The 18,309-nt window shown below is 51.5% G+C and overlaps 1 protein-coding gene and 1 long non-coding RNA gene across 4 annotated transcripts; one reads left to right on the forward strand and one right to left on the reverse strand.

The window, feature by feature from the left end:
• Positions 1-4,854: 4,854 nt before the first annotated feature.
• On the reverse strand, positions 4,855-13,447 carry LOC144290205 (uncharacterized). Of its 3 annotated transcripts, none has more exons than XR_013357996.1 (3): positions 11,240-13,447; positions 6,018-6,211; positions 4,855-5,685 (listed from the first exon to the last, which is right to left on the reverse strand). It is a non-coding gene; the product is annotated as an uncharacterized LOC144290205 (long non-coding RNA). The 3 variants fall into 3 exon arrangements; XR_013357995.1 differs by having other exon boundaries at positions 6,018-6,214; XR_013357994.1 differs by lacking the exon at positions 11,240-13,447 and adding an exon at positions 8,612-9,166 and having other exon boundaries at positions 6,018-6,214.
• Positions 13,448-13,559: 112 nt separating this feature from the next.
• Positions 13,560-15,360, forward strand: TMEM158 (transmembrane protein 158). The gene has a single exon (XM_077859196.1). It carries the CDS (start codon positions 13,894-13,896, stop codon positions 14,770-14,772), a length of 879 nt encoding a protein of 292 aa, XP_077715322.1. The 5' UTR covers positions 13,560-13,893; the 3' UTR covers positions 14,773-15,360.
• Positions 15,361-18,309: the final 2,949 nt, after the last annotated feature.

Genomic DNA, 18,309 nt, shown 5'->3' on the forward strand with positions numbered 1-18,309 from the left:
TGAATTTAATCATTCATCTTTGCACTCTCCCTGCCATGCTGGCAGTGTTGTCCTGGCAAGTGGTGCATCAGAGGCCTCTGAGCAGGGAGGAGATGCGAGATGAGAGTGAAATGGGCCAGGAAGAGGACGCATGCTTTGCTTTTATAGCTCGAAGAGCAGCGTGTGTATAAAGGATCCAGACCAGGCTGAAGGCAAAGGTGTCCTTTCTATGTGTCTGGGCTCTGCTGAACTGGGTCTGGGAATCAGCTCCACCCCAGCTTTGAGTCAATGGCACTTTGGAGTAAGAAGAGGTCAGGGTGGAATGAGGTGGGGTGATATCCTGTAGGAAAAATAGTAGTGCAGAACAGAGACTGGACATCCGACAGGAATCAGGGCCACAGGCAGGCCAGAGAAATTAAGTGCCTCCAGAATGCCTAGAGACATCAGCGACATCAGGTCACCTGTGATAAAGGGACAGGTTTTTGAGGTGGTTTTAATAAAATCCAAAATGACAAGCTGATACCAACACATTGAAGGATTTGGGGGGGGTCCCAGGTTGATCTCTGAATTACAGGGGGTCTCCCCAAGCTGTTGACTCTCATGTAGCTGGTGACACCTTCCTCCCTAGCTCTGCACCCTACCCATCACTTTCATTCATCCTTTCTGGGGCCACCAGCCTCTCCCATCCCCCTCCTCCCCTCTGAGACCACCCCATACCTCCCTTCCCCCTCCCACCGTGATGGTAGCCAAAGGCAGCCTGAGGCCACATGACCCACTGTCCAAGAGCCAGGCAGAGAATCTGGGATGGGCATGGGATGGACCAGCGCATTTATAGCACGGTGGGGGGTGGACGGGGTGTCATAGACAAATGGACACAATTACATCTTAGCAAGTCATACCCAGATAGCATGATGTCTTAGGTCGAGTTTGCTACACTCTATATACAAAGCCCCAGTGAAGTACTAGCTGTTTCACACTTGCCTCACCAGCCTGCAAGGTGCCAGACAGATGCTCACATGACGCTGAAGATGGTCACCATGAGCCCACACGCTCCTGCGCTTGGCTTACGTTTTCTGTCTGGCATCTAGGAAATGCATCTTGCAAATCAGCCCTCTCAAGGAGCTAAGGTTGCTGAAGACCCCAAGGCAACATTTTGAAACTGTTATGCTCTGAAGTAGCTTGCATTGTACAAAAAAGAAAAAATATACCACAAAAAGTATTTTTGGCTCCTATAGTTCCCAAACACCAGAACACTAAAGGCTGCGCAACCATCACCTTGATAGCTGCTTAAAAATCCAGGGGCATCCGGTGGCTCAGTGGTTGAGCATCTGCTTTGGCTCAGGTCATGATCCTGGGGTCCTGGGATCAAGTCCCGCAGGGGCCTGCTTCTCCCTCTGCCTATGTCTTTGCCTCTCTGTGTGTCTCTCATGAGTCAATAAATAAAATCTTGAAAAAAATATGGATGTTAGGTCTTCAGCCCCAGAGATGCTGGTTCCCTATACCTACTCACTGACTTAGGCCATTAAGCTCTGCACTTGAGCATATTGCTGACCAGAGATTGGTTGTAAGTAGGTGAGGATCTCTGAAAACAAAGTTCCCATGTCAGGAAGGGTTGTATATCCACCCAAACAACCTTGGGGTTTGTCATGATGCAAGAGCTGATGTTATGCTTTCAGTAAAGTGAGTAGCTTAGGTGGGTGTTCCTAAGAATTCACCTATTTGAGACATAAATAGGGTTTTTGACACAAGGAGGGTCAATCTGTGTACCCCATCCCCAGCCACTTAGACATTTGATGTTCATTAACCTTAATTAGTAAAATTAATCATGAAGCCTGAGGCACAGGAAGGTTTATGTTTATTATATATGAACTTTGTCAAAACAGATACCAGGCATTTGTTTTTTAAGATTTTATTTATTCATGAGAGACAGACAGAGAGAGAGAGAGAGAGGCAGAGACAAGGGCAGAGGGAGAATCAGGCTCCCTGCGGGGGAGCCCAATGCAGGACTCGATCCCAGGACCCCAGGATCTTGACCTGGGCTAAAGGCAGATGCTCAACCACTGAGCCCCCCAGATGTTGAAAAGAAAAGCTCAGGTTTTGGTCAAATTCTTTAATAAAGTATAAGAGGAGTGACAAAGTCTGTATGTTTTGTATTTTGTCTAGAACTTTCAGGTCCCCTCACCCACCACTGCCCGGTTGTTACCACGCTCAGATGGGAAGGCTCCCCTCTCCTTGCTGCTGCTCAGCCCAGTTTAATTAACACCTACCCTTCAGTCCCCAACATCCTTTTAAACTGGCTGCTCTCTGCCCAGATAGACTTTTACACCTGTCTTAGCAATTCTGGGAGAGCTGCTTTGAAGTGCCTTTTCAAAATCCCCTGTTAATGATCTGGTAATTATTGTGGTGGCTTTTCAGTGGGGTGTGAAGTGCACAGCTAGCTGTGGCCAGGAACATCCCAAGGCTCCAGAAAGACAGAACAAGGAGGAAAAAGGGAGATTCTTGTGTCTGGGGCTGTCCCCCAAAGTCACAGGGACGGCCAGACCTATCTGGCCAGAGAAGGGGCCCTGCCTGAGGCTGGCATGGCAGCCAGGAGCTCCTGTTGGCAGATGAGACCTCTCTAAGTCCTGGGACCAATCTGACTATAGAATGCGGGGAAACTAGAGGAATGTCCCCCAGTCGCCCCAGTACCAGCCAAGACCAAGTTCCATGGCTGACTCCAGGAGCCACACTCCTGCACACAGACTCCTACGTCGTCCCCATCCCCTCTCAGCCTAGAACCTCCCTTCCCTTCAGGATCTACACCCATCTTAAGCAGTCAGGGCCAAGTCCAGAGAGGGCGAGCCAGAGCTCTTGATGTTTCTCTCCCTGGGCCTTCAGATCTCCTACACAGCTGCCGCCACCAGGGCCAAATGTGGTCTGGCTGTGCAGGGCACTCCCAACATCTGGAAGTCAAGTCTGCCACCCATCTCCACACCTGTGCTCCCCAACATACTGCTTCTACTTGTCAGAGTAAAAGGAGCACCCCAGGAGCCAAGACAGAGTGTTGGGCCTCTCAAAGTCTAACCACCCCTCACAGCCCAAGGAGGCTGCAAAACACAATTGTGTCCTGACTGGCCAAGTCCTCACAACATCTGAGCTGGCCCTCTGTCCCGGCCCCAAACAAAAAAGGCAAGCCTAGGGCAGCCCCGGTGGCTCAGCGGCTTAGCGCCGCCTTCAGCCCGGGGTGGGATCCTGGAGACCCGGGATGGAGTCCCATGTCAGGCTCCCTGCATGGAGCCTGCTTCTCCCTCTGCCTGTGTCACTGCCTCTCTCTCTGTGTGTCTCTCATGAATGAATGGATGAATGAATGAATGAATGAATAAATAAATAAATAAATAAATAAAATCTTAAAAAAAAAAAAAGGCAACCCTAATGCGGAAGTGGAATGCCAGCCCATCTGGCCATGGAGTCTTATGGAGCAAAGGACATCCTCTAGTTCAGCCCTACCCCCCCGCCTTTTTTTTAACCAATGAGACACCACAGGATTCAGGAAGATGCCTTGACGTGCTCAAGATCAAAGCCTCATCAGTGAACATTGGGGCTGGGACTAGAACTAGGTCACCTGAAGCTTCTCCACCATGTGGCTTTCCCACCAGTGACCGCCATTAGTCTGAAGTCTTCATATTTGTATACACTGGCTTGACCTCTCCCCCAGGAGAGAGCAAGGGCCCTGGGGTCAGAGACAGCTAGGTCAGCTGTGCCCTTGGCCATCTCAGACATGCCCCTGGCACAGTGGTATCTGATTACAGCTGGCAGTGTGTCCATGATCCTTGATCTGGCTTCTGAAGTCCCGGATTCCAACCCCTATTGGCTCGGCCCTGCTCCCAATGCTGCTCTCAGTACTTGCACCTCCTCTGGCCCAGAAACCATGAGAGTTGCCCTGGTTAGATACTGGAAATCATCTTTGCAAGCCTCAGGCCTCCATTTTTGGTTAAGCAAACCCAGCTGATGGGTGGGTCTAGGATCCTCTTCTCTGAATCCCCTTCTCTGCCTCTCTGGAGAACCTGGGAAGCAGATGCCCCAGGTGTAAACATTTTTACGTAGCTTTTTCTACCTCCAATAATGATATAATAATATGTGACAAGATGCAGAAAACATTTTTCACCAAAGTTCCTCTCGGGGAGAGTCTTTCATGCGTTTAGAAGAAATGGCCCAAGCTAGTGGTTCTGAACGTGATCTCAGACCAGCGGCATCAGCACCATCCAGAAATCACCTGGGACCTTGTTAGAGTTGCAGATTGTCAGGTCCCACCCCTACCCTACTGACCCAGAAATGCTAGTGTGGGGCCTTCCAGGAGATTGGGGTGCTGTTAAGGTCTGGGAAGCTATTTGCGGTGGAGGCAGGGAAGCCCAAGGACATGATCCAGTGGCAAAAATCAGGGCTCAATTGCCTTATAAAGAGGAAGGGTCTGGTTACCTGCATGGTTCTTAGAGGAGTCCCAGGATGAACTGGGGGTGGAGGGGGGGAGCTAGGAAAGAACTGGATTGCTCTTCATGACAGAAGGGAAGGGCTTTTGAGGTTCCCTCAGGACATCTAGAGGGGAGGAGAGTGAAGACAATGAGCTGGATGCCTCATGGAAAAAGGCAAGAGTGAGACCCCCCAAAACGGGGCGTATATGGAGGGACTATCCATGGAATCACAAGCCCTGTGCAATGTAACATCCCCTCAAAGTACACAAAGTGTTGGTAATGATCATCCAAACAACCCAAGTGCTCGGGGGTTCCATATGCCTTGGACACCGTGAGAAGTGCTCAGTTCAACATGGTGGGTCTCAGTGCCATGCTAAGCAGAGGACTTTTTTTTTTTTAAGATTTTATTTTATTTATTCATAGAGACAGAGAGAGAGAGAGAGAGAGGCAGAGACACAGGCAGAGGGAGAAGCAGGCACCACACAGAGAGCCTGACGTGGGACTCGATCCCGGGTCTCCAGGATCACGCCCTGGGCTGCAGGCGGCGCCAAACCGCTGCGCCACCGGGGCTGCCCGCAGAAGACTTTTTGTAATAAGAATTGTCAGGGCTGCATACTCTTTCACAGTGGTCAACATTTCTGCATTTCCATAACCATCCCCTTATTTGGGAGCAATTTTTTGCTTTCATAAATATCAAAACCAAATATAGGGACAGGTTGAGCCATGCTTGGCTGGAGTGGACAGGGCTGGGAAAACAGGCTCCAGGGTAGTGTTGGGGTTTTCCATAGAGAGGTTCACAGCTCACATCGCCAAAGTGCAAAATGCAGAGCAAACCCAGGCACAATCAAGATGGAGATTGTCGTCCAGGGGGCCAACCTGGGTGGTGAGTACAGAGCACAGCCAGCTCTGGGTGGTTCTGGGGGGCCACCTAACTTGAAGCAGGTAGTGACATGTTGGTTCCTATACCATGTGAGTGGCTGCAGGAGTCTGGCCAGCAGCCCAGGTACCAGGAAGCATGACTTGATGGCCCCCGATGGCCTTGCTTGGACCAGAGGCTTCAAGTTCTTGCCTACTCCCGTGGACTTCTTGAGGACTCGAGGCTGGAGTAGGTCCAGCCTGGGCTTCCAGCTCACACCCAGGTCTCGTGGGGCCTGACCCAGGTCCGAGGCAGAGCTGGAAGGAGCAAGGCTTAATTGCATCAGAACGGAAGCCTGCCGAGCGCGCCGACACTCTCAGCCCCTGCAATCAATCCTCCATCCTGTAAATAGAGTTAGAAGTGCGACTCCAGCAATTATCAAGCCCATCATTTTCCTCTTCTTCTCTAAGTAAATTAGAAAGGTTCTCTGCTCTCACTTTGCAACCGGCCCTCATTTTTAAAGTGCGACTATAAAAGCATTGCAAAGGGCTATACTTCGAGAAAGAGTTGCCACATCTGATGCCCAGCGAGCCAAGAGGTTTGGCTTCCAGCCCTGGTTTTGCAGCCAGTTTATGATGTTTGGCAAGGCCAGCGGCCCCCCGACCCCCAGGGCCCTGGGCCTCGGTTTCCCCATCTATGAAGAGCTTGGACCAGGTGGCCTCCAGGATGCTTACTAATCATGACCACAGGATTACAGATTCGCTTGATTGCTAGAGATGGCTCCACGTAGACAGGAGTTTGGCTTCTTTTCAATCAAGACCTGACCCTCTCTCTCTCTGTATTTTCCACACAGTGATGAATCCCCACAGGTGCAAATATACCGATGTTCACAGTAGGGTAAGAGCAGAGGAGGAGTCATGTTCCCATGCTTCTGGAAGTAAACCAGAAACAAACAAACAAACAAAAAAACAAACAAACAAACAAAAAAACCAGAAACATACTTACCCTGCACAGGCCCTGATCTGATCGTTCTACAACAATGACCTTGTTTAACCCACACAGTAGAACAATTGTTAGGCCCATTTCACAGACAAGAAAACTGAGACACAGCAATGTGAAGTAGTGCATCCAAGCCAGTTCTGTGAGGCTCCAAAGGCCATGTTCATAGCCAGGGCTCTTTCAAATAGAAAATTTGGAGACTTTAGTAGAAAAAGAACGGATAGACCAAGAGGTTAGGCCATCTTAATGCAAAGGCAAGACACCTACATGACTCAGTGCACCCAGGCAAATGACAGATGTCCCCAGGCACGTGTGTGCCGAAAGATCCAGTAGGAAGGGTGTGGTTGGAAGGCATCGGAGTCTTTGATAAATGTGTTCCAATGCGCCTGCTTCTCTCAGAAATGGGCTCTTGCTTCCCCCATCTCCTCCCTACCTCTGGAAGTGGAATACCAATTATTTTATTTGAAGGAAGTGTCTGGTGGTGTTTAGAAGCAGTATGAAGTAAATTTGTGCAATGCTCGTTAGTGGCTGATGGGGAATATCCAGGTGCCTTTGCTCTGATGACCCAGCTCAGTCCCCCAGGTTTTCCATACTGAAATCCTCAGAATTTACAATTCTAATTGCTAAATGGCATTCTAATTTTTTTAGAAGGTAGATAAGAGAGAACCACAAAATAGCACTTGCTTTAAGGGTTGTCTTTCACCACCAACCCACAATAAGTTACTTTTATTACCAAACAAAAAAAAATGTTTTCTAAAAATAATGTCAGTTAGGTTCATCTGACAGATGCTAACCCTGGAAGTGTTTCACAGAAACTACTCTGCTGTCCCCAACGATGTGGTTTAGTCGATACCCCTGGTCTTTTTTATCTTTCTCTTGAACACCTCTCTGAGTCATTTATAAATAAATGATTTAAAACCTGTCAATGTCCAACCCAAAGGCTCCCAGGTAACCTCAGGAGCCTCAGGCTCCTGCCCAGCTAAGCAGCCCCTGCTGAATCTACTCCATACCAGGCACCCTGGTGGCCCTGGAGGCAGAGCAATGGATTTGGAGAACCGTAATCCAGGCCTTCATCATTAAGGATGCACTGGATTGGAGAAACATCCTCCAGCATCTTTAGTGTCAGTGGGATTTATGAGTTGGGACTGAATACCGGCCAAAGAGACGCAGATGAGCCGGGCTTTGCCAGCAGCCCAGGCATCCTGCACCTGTTTCCTCATCAGTAAAACAGAGCAATACCCTCCAACTCACAAGATTGTTGGTGACGGCGGAGGCCATTGAGCAAGGCTGTGATTAAGATTGAGGGGCGCCTGGCCTGGCTCAGTCGGTAGAGCATGGGACTCTTGATCTTGGGGTCTTGAGTTCAAGCCCCACATTAGGTGTAGAGTTTATGTAAAGAAAAAAAAAAAAAGAATGAGATTGTCAAAATTTGAATCTTGATCCACCCCTGTGTGACTCTGTACCACTGACTGAATCCCTTGGAGCCTCAGTTTACTCTTCTGTTGAATGGCCATAGTCATCTCTTCCTCAGGGGACTGTGGTGAGAATGAATCTCAAGTGCTCGACACGGTGCTTGGTACACAGGAAGTGTGTGTTAGGGGACAACTGTCATCTGGTGAAGGTGCCAATGTGGTGCCAAGCCCAGAAGGGTGCTTGCTCAGCAGGCTCTCCTTTCCCCTTCAAATCCTCTCATGCACGTACCACCGGGGCACCATTTTCTCCCCTTGGCCCTCTTTTAGACACCCCATCTTTCCGTAAGAGCAGAGGCTTCTGATTTCCTCAAAAAGTCATGGTTGAAGTCTTCCCAGAAACCCAGCACGGTGCTCAGGTCTCTGGATACCAAAGAAATCTGAGCAGCGGCCCTGCCCACCCTGCACCCGGGGTACCCACAAGTGAACGATGGCACCAGTCCGACAGCTTGGAGCCACCAAGAGCGGCCTAGGCCCAGGGCAGCCCATGATGAATGGCCAAGTGAGCTGTGCGGGCGTCATTGCGGCCAGTCCGGCAGATGCACAGCTCCCCGCTGACCACGAGGTCTGGAGCATAAATGCCCACACCCTGGAGATCTGGCTGAGGCACCCAGAAAGATCACGAAGCTGCGCGGAGGCAGAGGGCACGGGATCGTCAAGGTCTGCTCTGCAAAGGCTGGGGGCTCCCAGAGCCACCGCACCCCAACCCCAATACAGGTGCTCCCGCCACCGGCTCTTCAGCTGCTCCTGCCACCAGTCCTCGAGTCTGCCATCTGAGGAATGGGATTTCTCAGGGAACAGGTATGAATCTTCCCCCACTTCCCCTAGTACCCCCCAACCCCGGAGTCCCCGACACACACCGTGGACGCACTCGCTCAGCCTCCACCGGTGACTCTTGACGTGGCTGAGCCACTGGCTTCCAAGCCTTTCTCTTCTCTGTCCTATTTTTATGATTCTTTTTGTGGTTCTTGCTTATTTCTCCGTCTACAATGTGTGGGAATAATATCTTAATTCCACCCACATAATAGGAGAGGACTAACAAGTTACCCTACCTGCACCATTCTGAGGTCGTGGGATGAAAGGAATTTAAATAACCCAAAGAGATCTTTTTTGTTGTCTTACTTCATAGGCAGTAGACAGGGAAAATTAGCTGATACCGGGCAGGGGCATAGAGAATGAAGAGAATGAAATTACGTGCATTGGTACTAATTATTTTCTTTGAAGTTCTCCATGATTGTTTTCTACCGATACAATCCATGTAGAAAAACTTGCTCTTTCTGTTATATGAACAACACAGAGGTGCCTGAAAGTTCCATTTGTTTTATAAAAATATAAGGTTGGGGGAAATGTAAGGAGTCTCATTTGCTTTTCTTCCTTACATTGATCAAAGGAAGATCTGGGCTCATCTGGAATGTTCCTAGTAATTTGGTGTGCACTGGCCCTTGCCCCTCAGTGCTGCTCAGCAGCAGAGCTCGTGAGATCAGTTCAGCCTTCTATGCCAGACTCTGCCCAGCCAGGTGGTTGCCCGGTGGGGCCTGGCTCCTCAGCCAGCCCTGGGCAGGGCCAGGTGGGCAGCTCCTGGCGCACAGGCTGGTTCAGGACACAGCAGCCTTGCTGGGGTATCAGTGTAGCTCTGTCCATCTCAACTCCCTAAACTCTGCCCCACAGCCTGCCTGCAGGACCCACAATCTTTTGAAGTCACTTACTTACCAAAGATTACTGAACATCTACTATGTGCCACATAGTGTTCTGCTGAATAAAACAGGTAAAGCCTGCTTTTGGGGGGTAGGCATCCCAATAAAGAGACATCAAACAAGGAATAAAGCCAGACAGTATGGCAGCTGATGGTGAGTACTAGGAAGACAGTGGTGGGGACAGGGGGATGGGTGCTGTTTTACAGGAGTGGCCAGGAAGGGCCTCCTTGGGGAGCTGCCTTTGCAGCAGAGAGCTGAGGGAGACACGGGAGCAAGCAAAGTAAATGTCAGAAAGAGCAGTGTCGGGGTGAAGGGAACAGCAGGGGCAAAGGCCTTGAGTTTGCTCAGAAGCGGAGTCTGCAGGACGCCTGGGTGGCTCAGTAGTTGAGTGGCTGCCTTTGGCTCAGGTCATGATCTCGGGGTGCTGGGATCGTGTCCCACATCAGTGTCCCCGCGGGGAACCTGCTTCTCCTGCGTATGTCTCTGCCTCTCTCTGTGTCTCTGATAAATAAATAAATAAAATCTTAAAAAAAAAAAGTGGAGTTTGCTCCACATGTTCCAGGAACAGCAAGGAAGCCAGTGTGCCTGGGACAGAGCAGGCGAGGGGAAGGGGAAACTGGTAGGAGATGGGTCAGATAGCGGGCCGGGAACCGTACACAGGAGCCCAGGAGCAATTCTCTGCCTTGTAGCTCAGCAGCACTCTTAACCTGGCCGCTTGCTCAGCCAGCAATGGGGTGTTGCGCACCCTATGCCCCTGGCTGGCCCGGGGCTGAAGGGAAGAGTGCAAAGCAGTAACAGTTGCAAAAGGGGGTGAGACCTTAAGATAATTCTCTTTTTTTCCCCCAGAAGTAATAGTTGCACATTTTAGAGAATACACAAAATGGAAAAAAATATGACACAGATAGAGGAAAGTAAAGAGAACAGGTAGCTGGGAGTATCATTGTTTCCTCACTGTTTTCCAACCTTTATATAATGTGGTTATAATGTAATATACTGAATGTTTATAACATATGATATATGTTTTTCATATTTTTATTTTAAAAAAATTTTTTTAAGATTTTATTTATTTATTCATGAGGGACACAGAGAGAGAGGCAGAGACATAGGCAGAAGGAGAAGCAGGCTTCCCTCAGGGAACCTGATGTGGGACTCGATCCCAGGAACCCTGGATCATGGCCTGAGCCAAAGGCAGACGCTTAACCACTGAGCCACCCAGGCGCCCCTGTTTTGAACATTTTTAAATACGTAACACCTTTATTATTCTATGAGGGCAATAAAACACACAGACAAAATTTCCCCTTATTTTAATGTTACAAACCCATGCTATTGTTTATATATGTTACAAACCCATATTATCACAAATGTACAGACCCATATCATCTCTCATATATAAATACCGTATAGCTGATCATGAGTTAGGTGTGCAAGTCCAATGATGTATTCCTCTAACTGCTAAAAAACAAAAATTATCCCAAACTGCAGTGTCCTGTGCTGTTTATCCTGAATGATCACAGCAGGATTTTGTTAACTAAACTGAAGGATGGAACAGGAGATCATTATGTGTGAAAGACAGTCCTTTGGACTCAGTTTCCAAAATAAATTTCACTCCTTAGAAAATATAAATATATTCAAAGAAGGAACCTTCAGAGAAATCGAGAACAAATCAATTTGAGCTAATTTCAAATACGGAAAAGGGTATGGCACAGAATATCAGCTATGTTATATGAATATAACATATTCAAAATATGTTATAGCATGTTCATATACGCTTATAAAACATGGATCTTGGGATACCTGGGTGGCTCAGCAGTTGAGCGTATGCCTTCGGCTCAGGCCGTGATCCTGGGGTCCTGGGATCGAGTCCTGCGTTGTGCTCCCTGCAGGGAGCCACCCTCTGTCTATGTCCCTGCCTCTCTCTATATGTCTCTCATGAAAAATAAACAAAATATTTTTAAATGCATCTTTTTTTTAAAGACTTTATTTATTTATTTGAGAGAGAGCACGACAGGGGGTGGGGGAGAACAGAGGGAGAAGGAGAGGCGTGGAGTGTGGAGCCTGACGTGTGGGACTCTATCTGAGTTGAAATCATGAGTCAGGCACTTAATCGACAGAACCACCCAGGCACCCCAAAACATGCATCTTTAAGAAGAAGCTCAACTGAACATTTTTCTCAAGATAAAATAGATTTGCATCATATACTCTCTTATGTTCAAAGGAGGAACCCAGCCTCCATAAGGTGAGAGGCCACTAGTTCTGAGCCTCTACCCTGTGCTAGGTACTTTTCTTGTTGCTGGTAAATAGCAGTAAACAGGACAGAAAATAACAATTTTTATCTTTTCTTCCCAAATTCCAATTGTCCAAGAAGTCAGCAAATCAGTCTAGAAAACACAGGAACTGACTGTCCATCTGAATGAAGGAGAGATGTCGGAGCCTGTGGCCCGTGTCGGAAAAGTGGGCAGAGGGCAGGTTGCCAGGACACAGGGCTACGGTGGTGCAACTTTGCAGGAAACTACTTGCCCCCCTCCAAACAGATCGTGGTCTTCTCCCTTTGTTATTGCCTTCCCCGCAGACCAGACAAAGCCGGGAAGCCCCCACCTCTGGCTGAAACCCCAGAGAGGGTCACCCCCTGTTGTACACAGCGGCCGGGCTTAGAATGCACACCTTGAAGACTGGGCCTCGCCCAGCTCACATTACCTGGTGTTCTTCTGGGGCTGTTCACTAGCCACACGGCTCCGTTCCCCAACAGCAGTCAACAGATTCTGTTCCTGACATGCAAGGCTTATAGGAAGAGTAATTTTTAGTAAAAGCATGAAAATGCACATTATTCTTTCTGGGAGCATCACTGCCCAGCACAAAAGGCTTAAACAAAAGGGGAATCCTATCCCCTAGGGGAAACTAGCCCTTTCTGTAGAAACCAAGGACCCTTCCGCAGAGCCAACTCAGGCAGGACCGGTAGTAAGTCCAGCATAGCAGCCCTCAGGTGAGCACTTCCGTGGACAGACAGACGGACACTGAGTTGGGTGCGTTTATCAGAGTATCCCTCCTCCGCAGGTACCAGGACTCCGCTGCTCAGGTGGGGAAACCAAGGCCAAGTCTGAATGATGACTTGCCCAGCTGGAAAGACGCCTGGTAGGTTCGGGTATTTTGAGGCTGTGTTTACATCTTTTCCAACCTGGTTTTATTCATTGTTAGAAACAATGGCCAAAGCTTCCAGAAACCTATTCAGCCACAATGCCTAATGCAAAGTATAGTTCTGTTCAGGAAACTTACCTCCGTGAGGGCCATTTTGTTGACTGCGACTCGCAGCTCCCTCCACCCTTTCCGTGTCAGACTCAGGAAGAGCATAGGGTCGTTCCCATAACAGGCATCCCTGATTTTTTCCCCCAAAAGGTAAGAGGCCAAATTACTTGTAAAGTGTTTTAAAATACGAATCTGATGGTGGCTCCTTATTCTCGACAGACGTCCCCCAACCTACTCTCCTAACGGGGAGGATGAATCGTCCCTTGTGGCGGATTCTACAGACAGATGCTCCGCTGCCTGCCGGGCAGGGCTCTGCACCGGAGGAGCGGCTTCCTGGGAGCGAAGCTCCCCCTGGGGGCCCCCGCAGCCGCACCTGCCCATCTCCACCCAAGGCTCCCTAGGGTGAGTTCTTGGCATCTTCCTCGGGGTTCCGCTTGCCCCGAGGAGAATGCCAAGCGGGTCTAGTGTGTCCGAGGCGCATCAAAAAATAAAAGTCTGCAGATTTGCGATGTTAAGAGCCACCGTGGAGGAAGCCGGCTTCGTGGCCCGGAGTCCTGGTTCTGGCTCGCGGGGTGGCCTCGGGGGATGCCCTCGCTCGGCCTCAGTTTCCCCTTGTGCAAGCGAGAGTGGTGCAGGTGAGCTCTAAGGCGACACGTCGCAAGGGGATCGTCCCCCGCGGGGCCGCAGCTGAGCCCCGAGCCTGCTCTGCGCCCGGAGTCGGACGGCCAAGCCCCGGCCCCGCCGCTAGCGACCCTCCGCTCGTCCCCGCGCCGGCCCGGGCCCCCGCCTCGCCCTCGCGTGCAACCCCGCCCTCCGCGGAGCCTCGGCCGGGCCGGCGGGCGGGGCGGGGCGGGGCGGGGCGGGGCGCGGCGCGGGAGGCGGAGCCGAGCCGGGGAATCCTGCTCCCGGCGAGCGCCGGGCCCTGCAGAGCAGCCGGGCCGTCCGAGGGCCCCCGCGCCGGGGGCGGCGGGGAACCCCAGACGCAGCCGGGCCGGGAGGGATCCCCGCGCCGAGCGAGCCTCCGCCGCCGCCGCCTCCGCGCCGCCCCCGCCGGGAGCCGGGAGCCGGGAGCCGGGAGCCGGGTACTGGGAGCCGGGAGCGCCCCCCGCTCCCGCCGGCCGCCGGTCCCGCCGTCCGCTCTCCCGCCCGCCGCCCGTGCGCCATGCAGCCGCCGCCCGCCCCGCGCATGTAGGCGCCCGCCGCAGGCCATGCTGCTCCCGCTCGCCGCGCTGCTGGCCGCCGCCTGCCCGCTGCCGCCGGGCCTCGGCGGGGCGCCCCCCAACGCCTCGGTGAACGCGTCGTCCCCGCGCCTGCTGGCCTCGGCGGCCCCCGCGCCCCCCGCGCCCCCCGCGCCCCCCGAGCGCCCGGGCCCGGAGGAGGCGGCGGCGGCGGCGGCGCCGTGCAACATCAGCGTGCAGCGGCAGATGCTGAGCTCGCTGCTCGTGCGCTGGGGCCGCCCGCGGGGCTTCCAGTGCGACCTGCTGCTCTTCTCCACCAACGCGCACGGCCGCGCCTTCTTCGCCGCCGCCTTCCACCGCGTCGGGCCGCCGCTGCTCATCGAGCACCTGGGGCTGGCGGCGGGCGGCGCGCAGCAGGACCTGCGCCTGTGCGTGGGCTGCGGCTGGGTGCGCGGCCGCCGCCCGGGCCGCCTCCGGCCCGCCGCCGCCGCCGCCGCCGCCGCCGCCGGGGCGCCCACCGCGCTGCCCGCCTACCCCGCCGCCGAGCCGCCCGGGCCGCTGTGGCTGCAGGGCGAGCCGCTGCACTTCTGCTGCCTGGACTTCAGCCTGGAGGAGCTGCAGGGCGAGCCGGGCTGGCGGCTGAACCGCAAGCCCATCGAGTCCACGCTGGTCGCCTGCTTCATGACCCTGGTCATCGTGGTGTGGAGCGTGGCCGCCCTCATCTGGCCGGTGCCCATCATCGCCGGCTTCCTGCCCAACGGCATGGAGCAGCGCCGGACCGCCGCCGCCCCGGCCGCCGCCGCCCCCGCCGCCGTGCCCGCGGGGACCACCGCCGCCGCCGCCGCCGCGGCCGCCGCCGCCGCCGCCGCCGCCGCCGTCACCGTCACCTCGGGGGCGGCGGCCAAGTGACCCGCCGCGCCCCCGCCGCGCCCCCCGGCGCACACCCGGCCGCTGTGCTTCGCGCTGTGGTGACCGTCAGTCCTCCTCCCGGGCAGGGCGGAGGGGGCCTCCGCGGCGCCAGCGGCGGCGCCCGCAGGGCAGGTGTCAGCCGGGGCCCTCCCCGCCGGCGTACCCCCAGCCCTCCCCTCCCCGCACCCACGTGCCCTAGATTCATGGCAGAAAACGACCAAATCCTGTGTATTCGTTTTATATATTTAATAACCGTTTTAAACGAAAGTTTTAGTAAAAAAAAAGAAAAATTTCAAGTTGCTATTGCTGTAGTAAGAGAAGCTCTTTGTATCCAGACATAGTATTTGAAGTTTGTTGTTTTTTCTTTTTTTAATTTATTTAAAAGGGGTGGGGAGGGGCATGGGAAGGACTTCACACCCACATATTGTTACGGCTAAAAATGAACTTTATGAACCTTTTCCAAGTCGATCTATCCAGTGACGTGGCCTGGTGGGCGTTTCTTGTACTTCTGTGTGTGTGTGGTTTTTTTTTTTTTTTTTTTCTGTTTTGGTTTGGTTTTTTGGCTTTTAATACAGACTTTTTCCTCCAGAGATGCGTACGTAGCTTTTTCTTTATTTGATTTAGGAAAAGGAATCCAGGAATTACAAGATGTTGCCCTGAAAACGGAGGGAGGGATTCTCCAGAGTCACAGAGGGGTTAATAATGCCTGTCTAGGAGAAGTAGGAGATGAAAACTATATTACCTGCCCTAATGGCCTTTGTTTTAGGGCTCACCAGGCTGCCCCCCAACACCCTCACATCCTCACCCCACCCTCCTCCTCATTGACCTTCTACAGGATGGCATACAGGGTTCTATGCGATTTGTCTTTTTTGTCCCTCCCTTCCCTCACAGGCTGTGAAACATCCAGTAAAATGCCAAACTGGTAAAGTCAGTAATTCCCCTGTGCTAGGTATCTTTCACTGAAATGGCTCATTTTTAATTAATTAATTATTTATTTATTTACTGAAATGGCTCATTTTAAAAAGCACGTAGATTTCCTTTGTGTGTGCAGAAACGTTAGCCTATGAGCACATTTCAAAAGCTAGTTTTAAGACCTGTGGTATTGTTTTGGCATTAAGGTAAACTCTTGGCAGCTTAGTAGGTCACGACCACAAGGCTTTCCTCACTCCTGGTGTCCATGTTATTAAGGTGTCTTCTGGGCGGTAGTTTCAGATTCTTCCCGGTTTTCAGAAGAAGGATAAATGAAAAATCCTTAAATCAACTCCACATAAAAACCATTTTAAAAGCCTTTTAAAAAGATTTTGAAAGCTACTTTCCCTTCCTCCGGTTCCTCCCATTTTTGAATGAATAATTGATACTATTCCAGAGCTGTAGTTCTCAGAGTGAGATCTCTGGACCAGCAACATCAGCATTACCTGGGAACTTTTCAGAGATGCAAAACTGAGGCCCCATCCAGGACCAACTGGATCAGAAACTCTGGGTGGGGCCCAGCAATCTGTGTTTTAGCAAGCCCTCCAAGGGATCCTGGTGTGTTTCAAGTTTGAGAACTACTGTGTACTAGCAGAAGGGAACCTTCAAAATATGAAGCCTCCTTTGATCTCGGGATGTCCCTATTATATTAAAGACATGAGACCCCTTTCCACAGGAAACTGAAGGAGAGTTTGGGTCATTGCCCTGCAGCTTCAACTGCCCATCTGGCTCTCAGAATCCAGGGCTGTCTCCAGCCAAGGCCAACCAAGAGAGAGGAGGGGGTGAGGGTGATGGCCTTCCCCTATTCCTGGTCCAGCTATTTAAGTTCAATGTGATGCAAATCTGCTAGCCTTACAAGTCACTGTAAGCCTTTCGCTCCAAGTGGGGTGGTCCATGAGCTGCATTCTTTTCTAACCCTGCAGTATCTAGCAGGAGAAAGCCAGCAACTGCTAACGGTCAATTTTCACATAATCACAGTACTTGTGATTCTGGAAGGCACATTAAGTATTCCTGGTATAACACATACACACAGGGATGCCTGGGTGGCTCAGTGGTTGAGCGTCTGCCTTCAGCTCAGGTCATGATCCCAGGGTCCTGGGATGGAGTCCCACACTGGGCTCCTGACAGGGAGCCTGCTTCTCCCTCTGCCTCTTTCTGTCTCTCATAAATAAATAAAAATTTTAAAACAAAAACAAACACACATACATACACACACTCACTCTCCCTACTTCTTCCCAAGATAGAAACTGAGGACCAGAGAGGTTCAGCATTTTGTCTACAGTCACACAACTACATGATCGTGGAGGCAGAGCTGAGACTAAGCTTTGCTCTTCTGCTTTCCTAACTGGTATTTTTTCATCAGCAAAAACTTCCTTTCTCAGAATTAGGAGCTAGTCACTCAAGGTCTGCTCCTCTGTCCACCCCAACCCCGGTCACCATCAGATTCTGTGCAGCCATATGCCCAAAGAAGCCAGAGAACATTTATTTTAAATAAGACACTCAGGCACTTAACAGAAAAAAATAGACATGTGTGTGTATAATATATGCACACTATAGATACACAGACATGCAAACATACATAGGATGGGGCCTAATGTATACTTTATTAGGGTGGAGTTGAACTAACAGTTTCTATTGCTGCAATAATAGACCTTCCTAAGGGGACGTTTCCAGAATTGCTCATGGAACCCGCATGTGCGTCTCTACAGGCATATATGTTCTGCATATATAAAACTGATGGACAGGATGATTCCTTTTTATGCTGACTTTCACTGCCCTCTGAGGGCCAGAGCCCCCAAGCAGGAGGCTACAAAGTCAGGATGAAACTAGTGTCCTTTTGGTCTCTGTTTAGTTGGGATTGCCCACCAGGCAGAGTCAGTAGGGCCCAGCAGGTGCCAGCAGTGGGATCTGTGCCCTGTGGCGATTTTAACTTGCATCATCTCAGTAGTGAAACACTCCCAAGTATGCATTTTACTAAAGGCCAGCCGGTATGTGTGCATGCGTACCGAATCCCCAGATTCCAGCCCATTCTTCAAGCCTCCTAAGGACATCTTGAGCTGTTAGTGACATAGCTAAGTCCCCAGGATAAAGCATCACTCCCAGTTATTTTTGCTTCTCTTGAGAGAGAGTTTACCCCTGAGGATCATGCATACCCACCCTCCAAAATCCGGCCACTGCTGTAGGCTGCCCTGAGTTGTCTGCGCTCATCATGAGAGCAACCCCTGGGCTGGATCTGAATGCCCTGGTCTCCCCTAGCGCCTGTGGCAGCTGAAGAGAACCACCTAGTCCAAAGCCACACCCTCTTCCTAGGGCACCGTGTCCAGTGACCCATCAACATAGACACCTGGCCCTCTAGGGAGAGCTCTGAAGGGTCCTTCCACCTTTAGAACCCCTGGTAGCGTTGGCTGAAGCTTCCACAGAGACTCCAGGGACACTTGGCTTCTCCCTCTGCCCACTCCCGCCTCCTCCCACCCCTTCCTCCCGCAGGCTGTGAATCCAACACCACCACCAACAAACCTCCTGCACACTGATCTCTAGCTCACAACCCGCTTCTTCGGGAACCCAACC

Source organism: Canis aureus, chromosome 19 (genome assembly GCF_053574225.1).
Source record: "Canis aureus isolate CA01 chromosome 19, VMU_Caureus_v.1.0, whole genome shotgun sequence".
NCBI classification, from domain to species: Eukaryota; Metazoa; Chordata; class Mammalia; order Carnivora; family Canidae; genus Canis; species Canis aureus.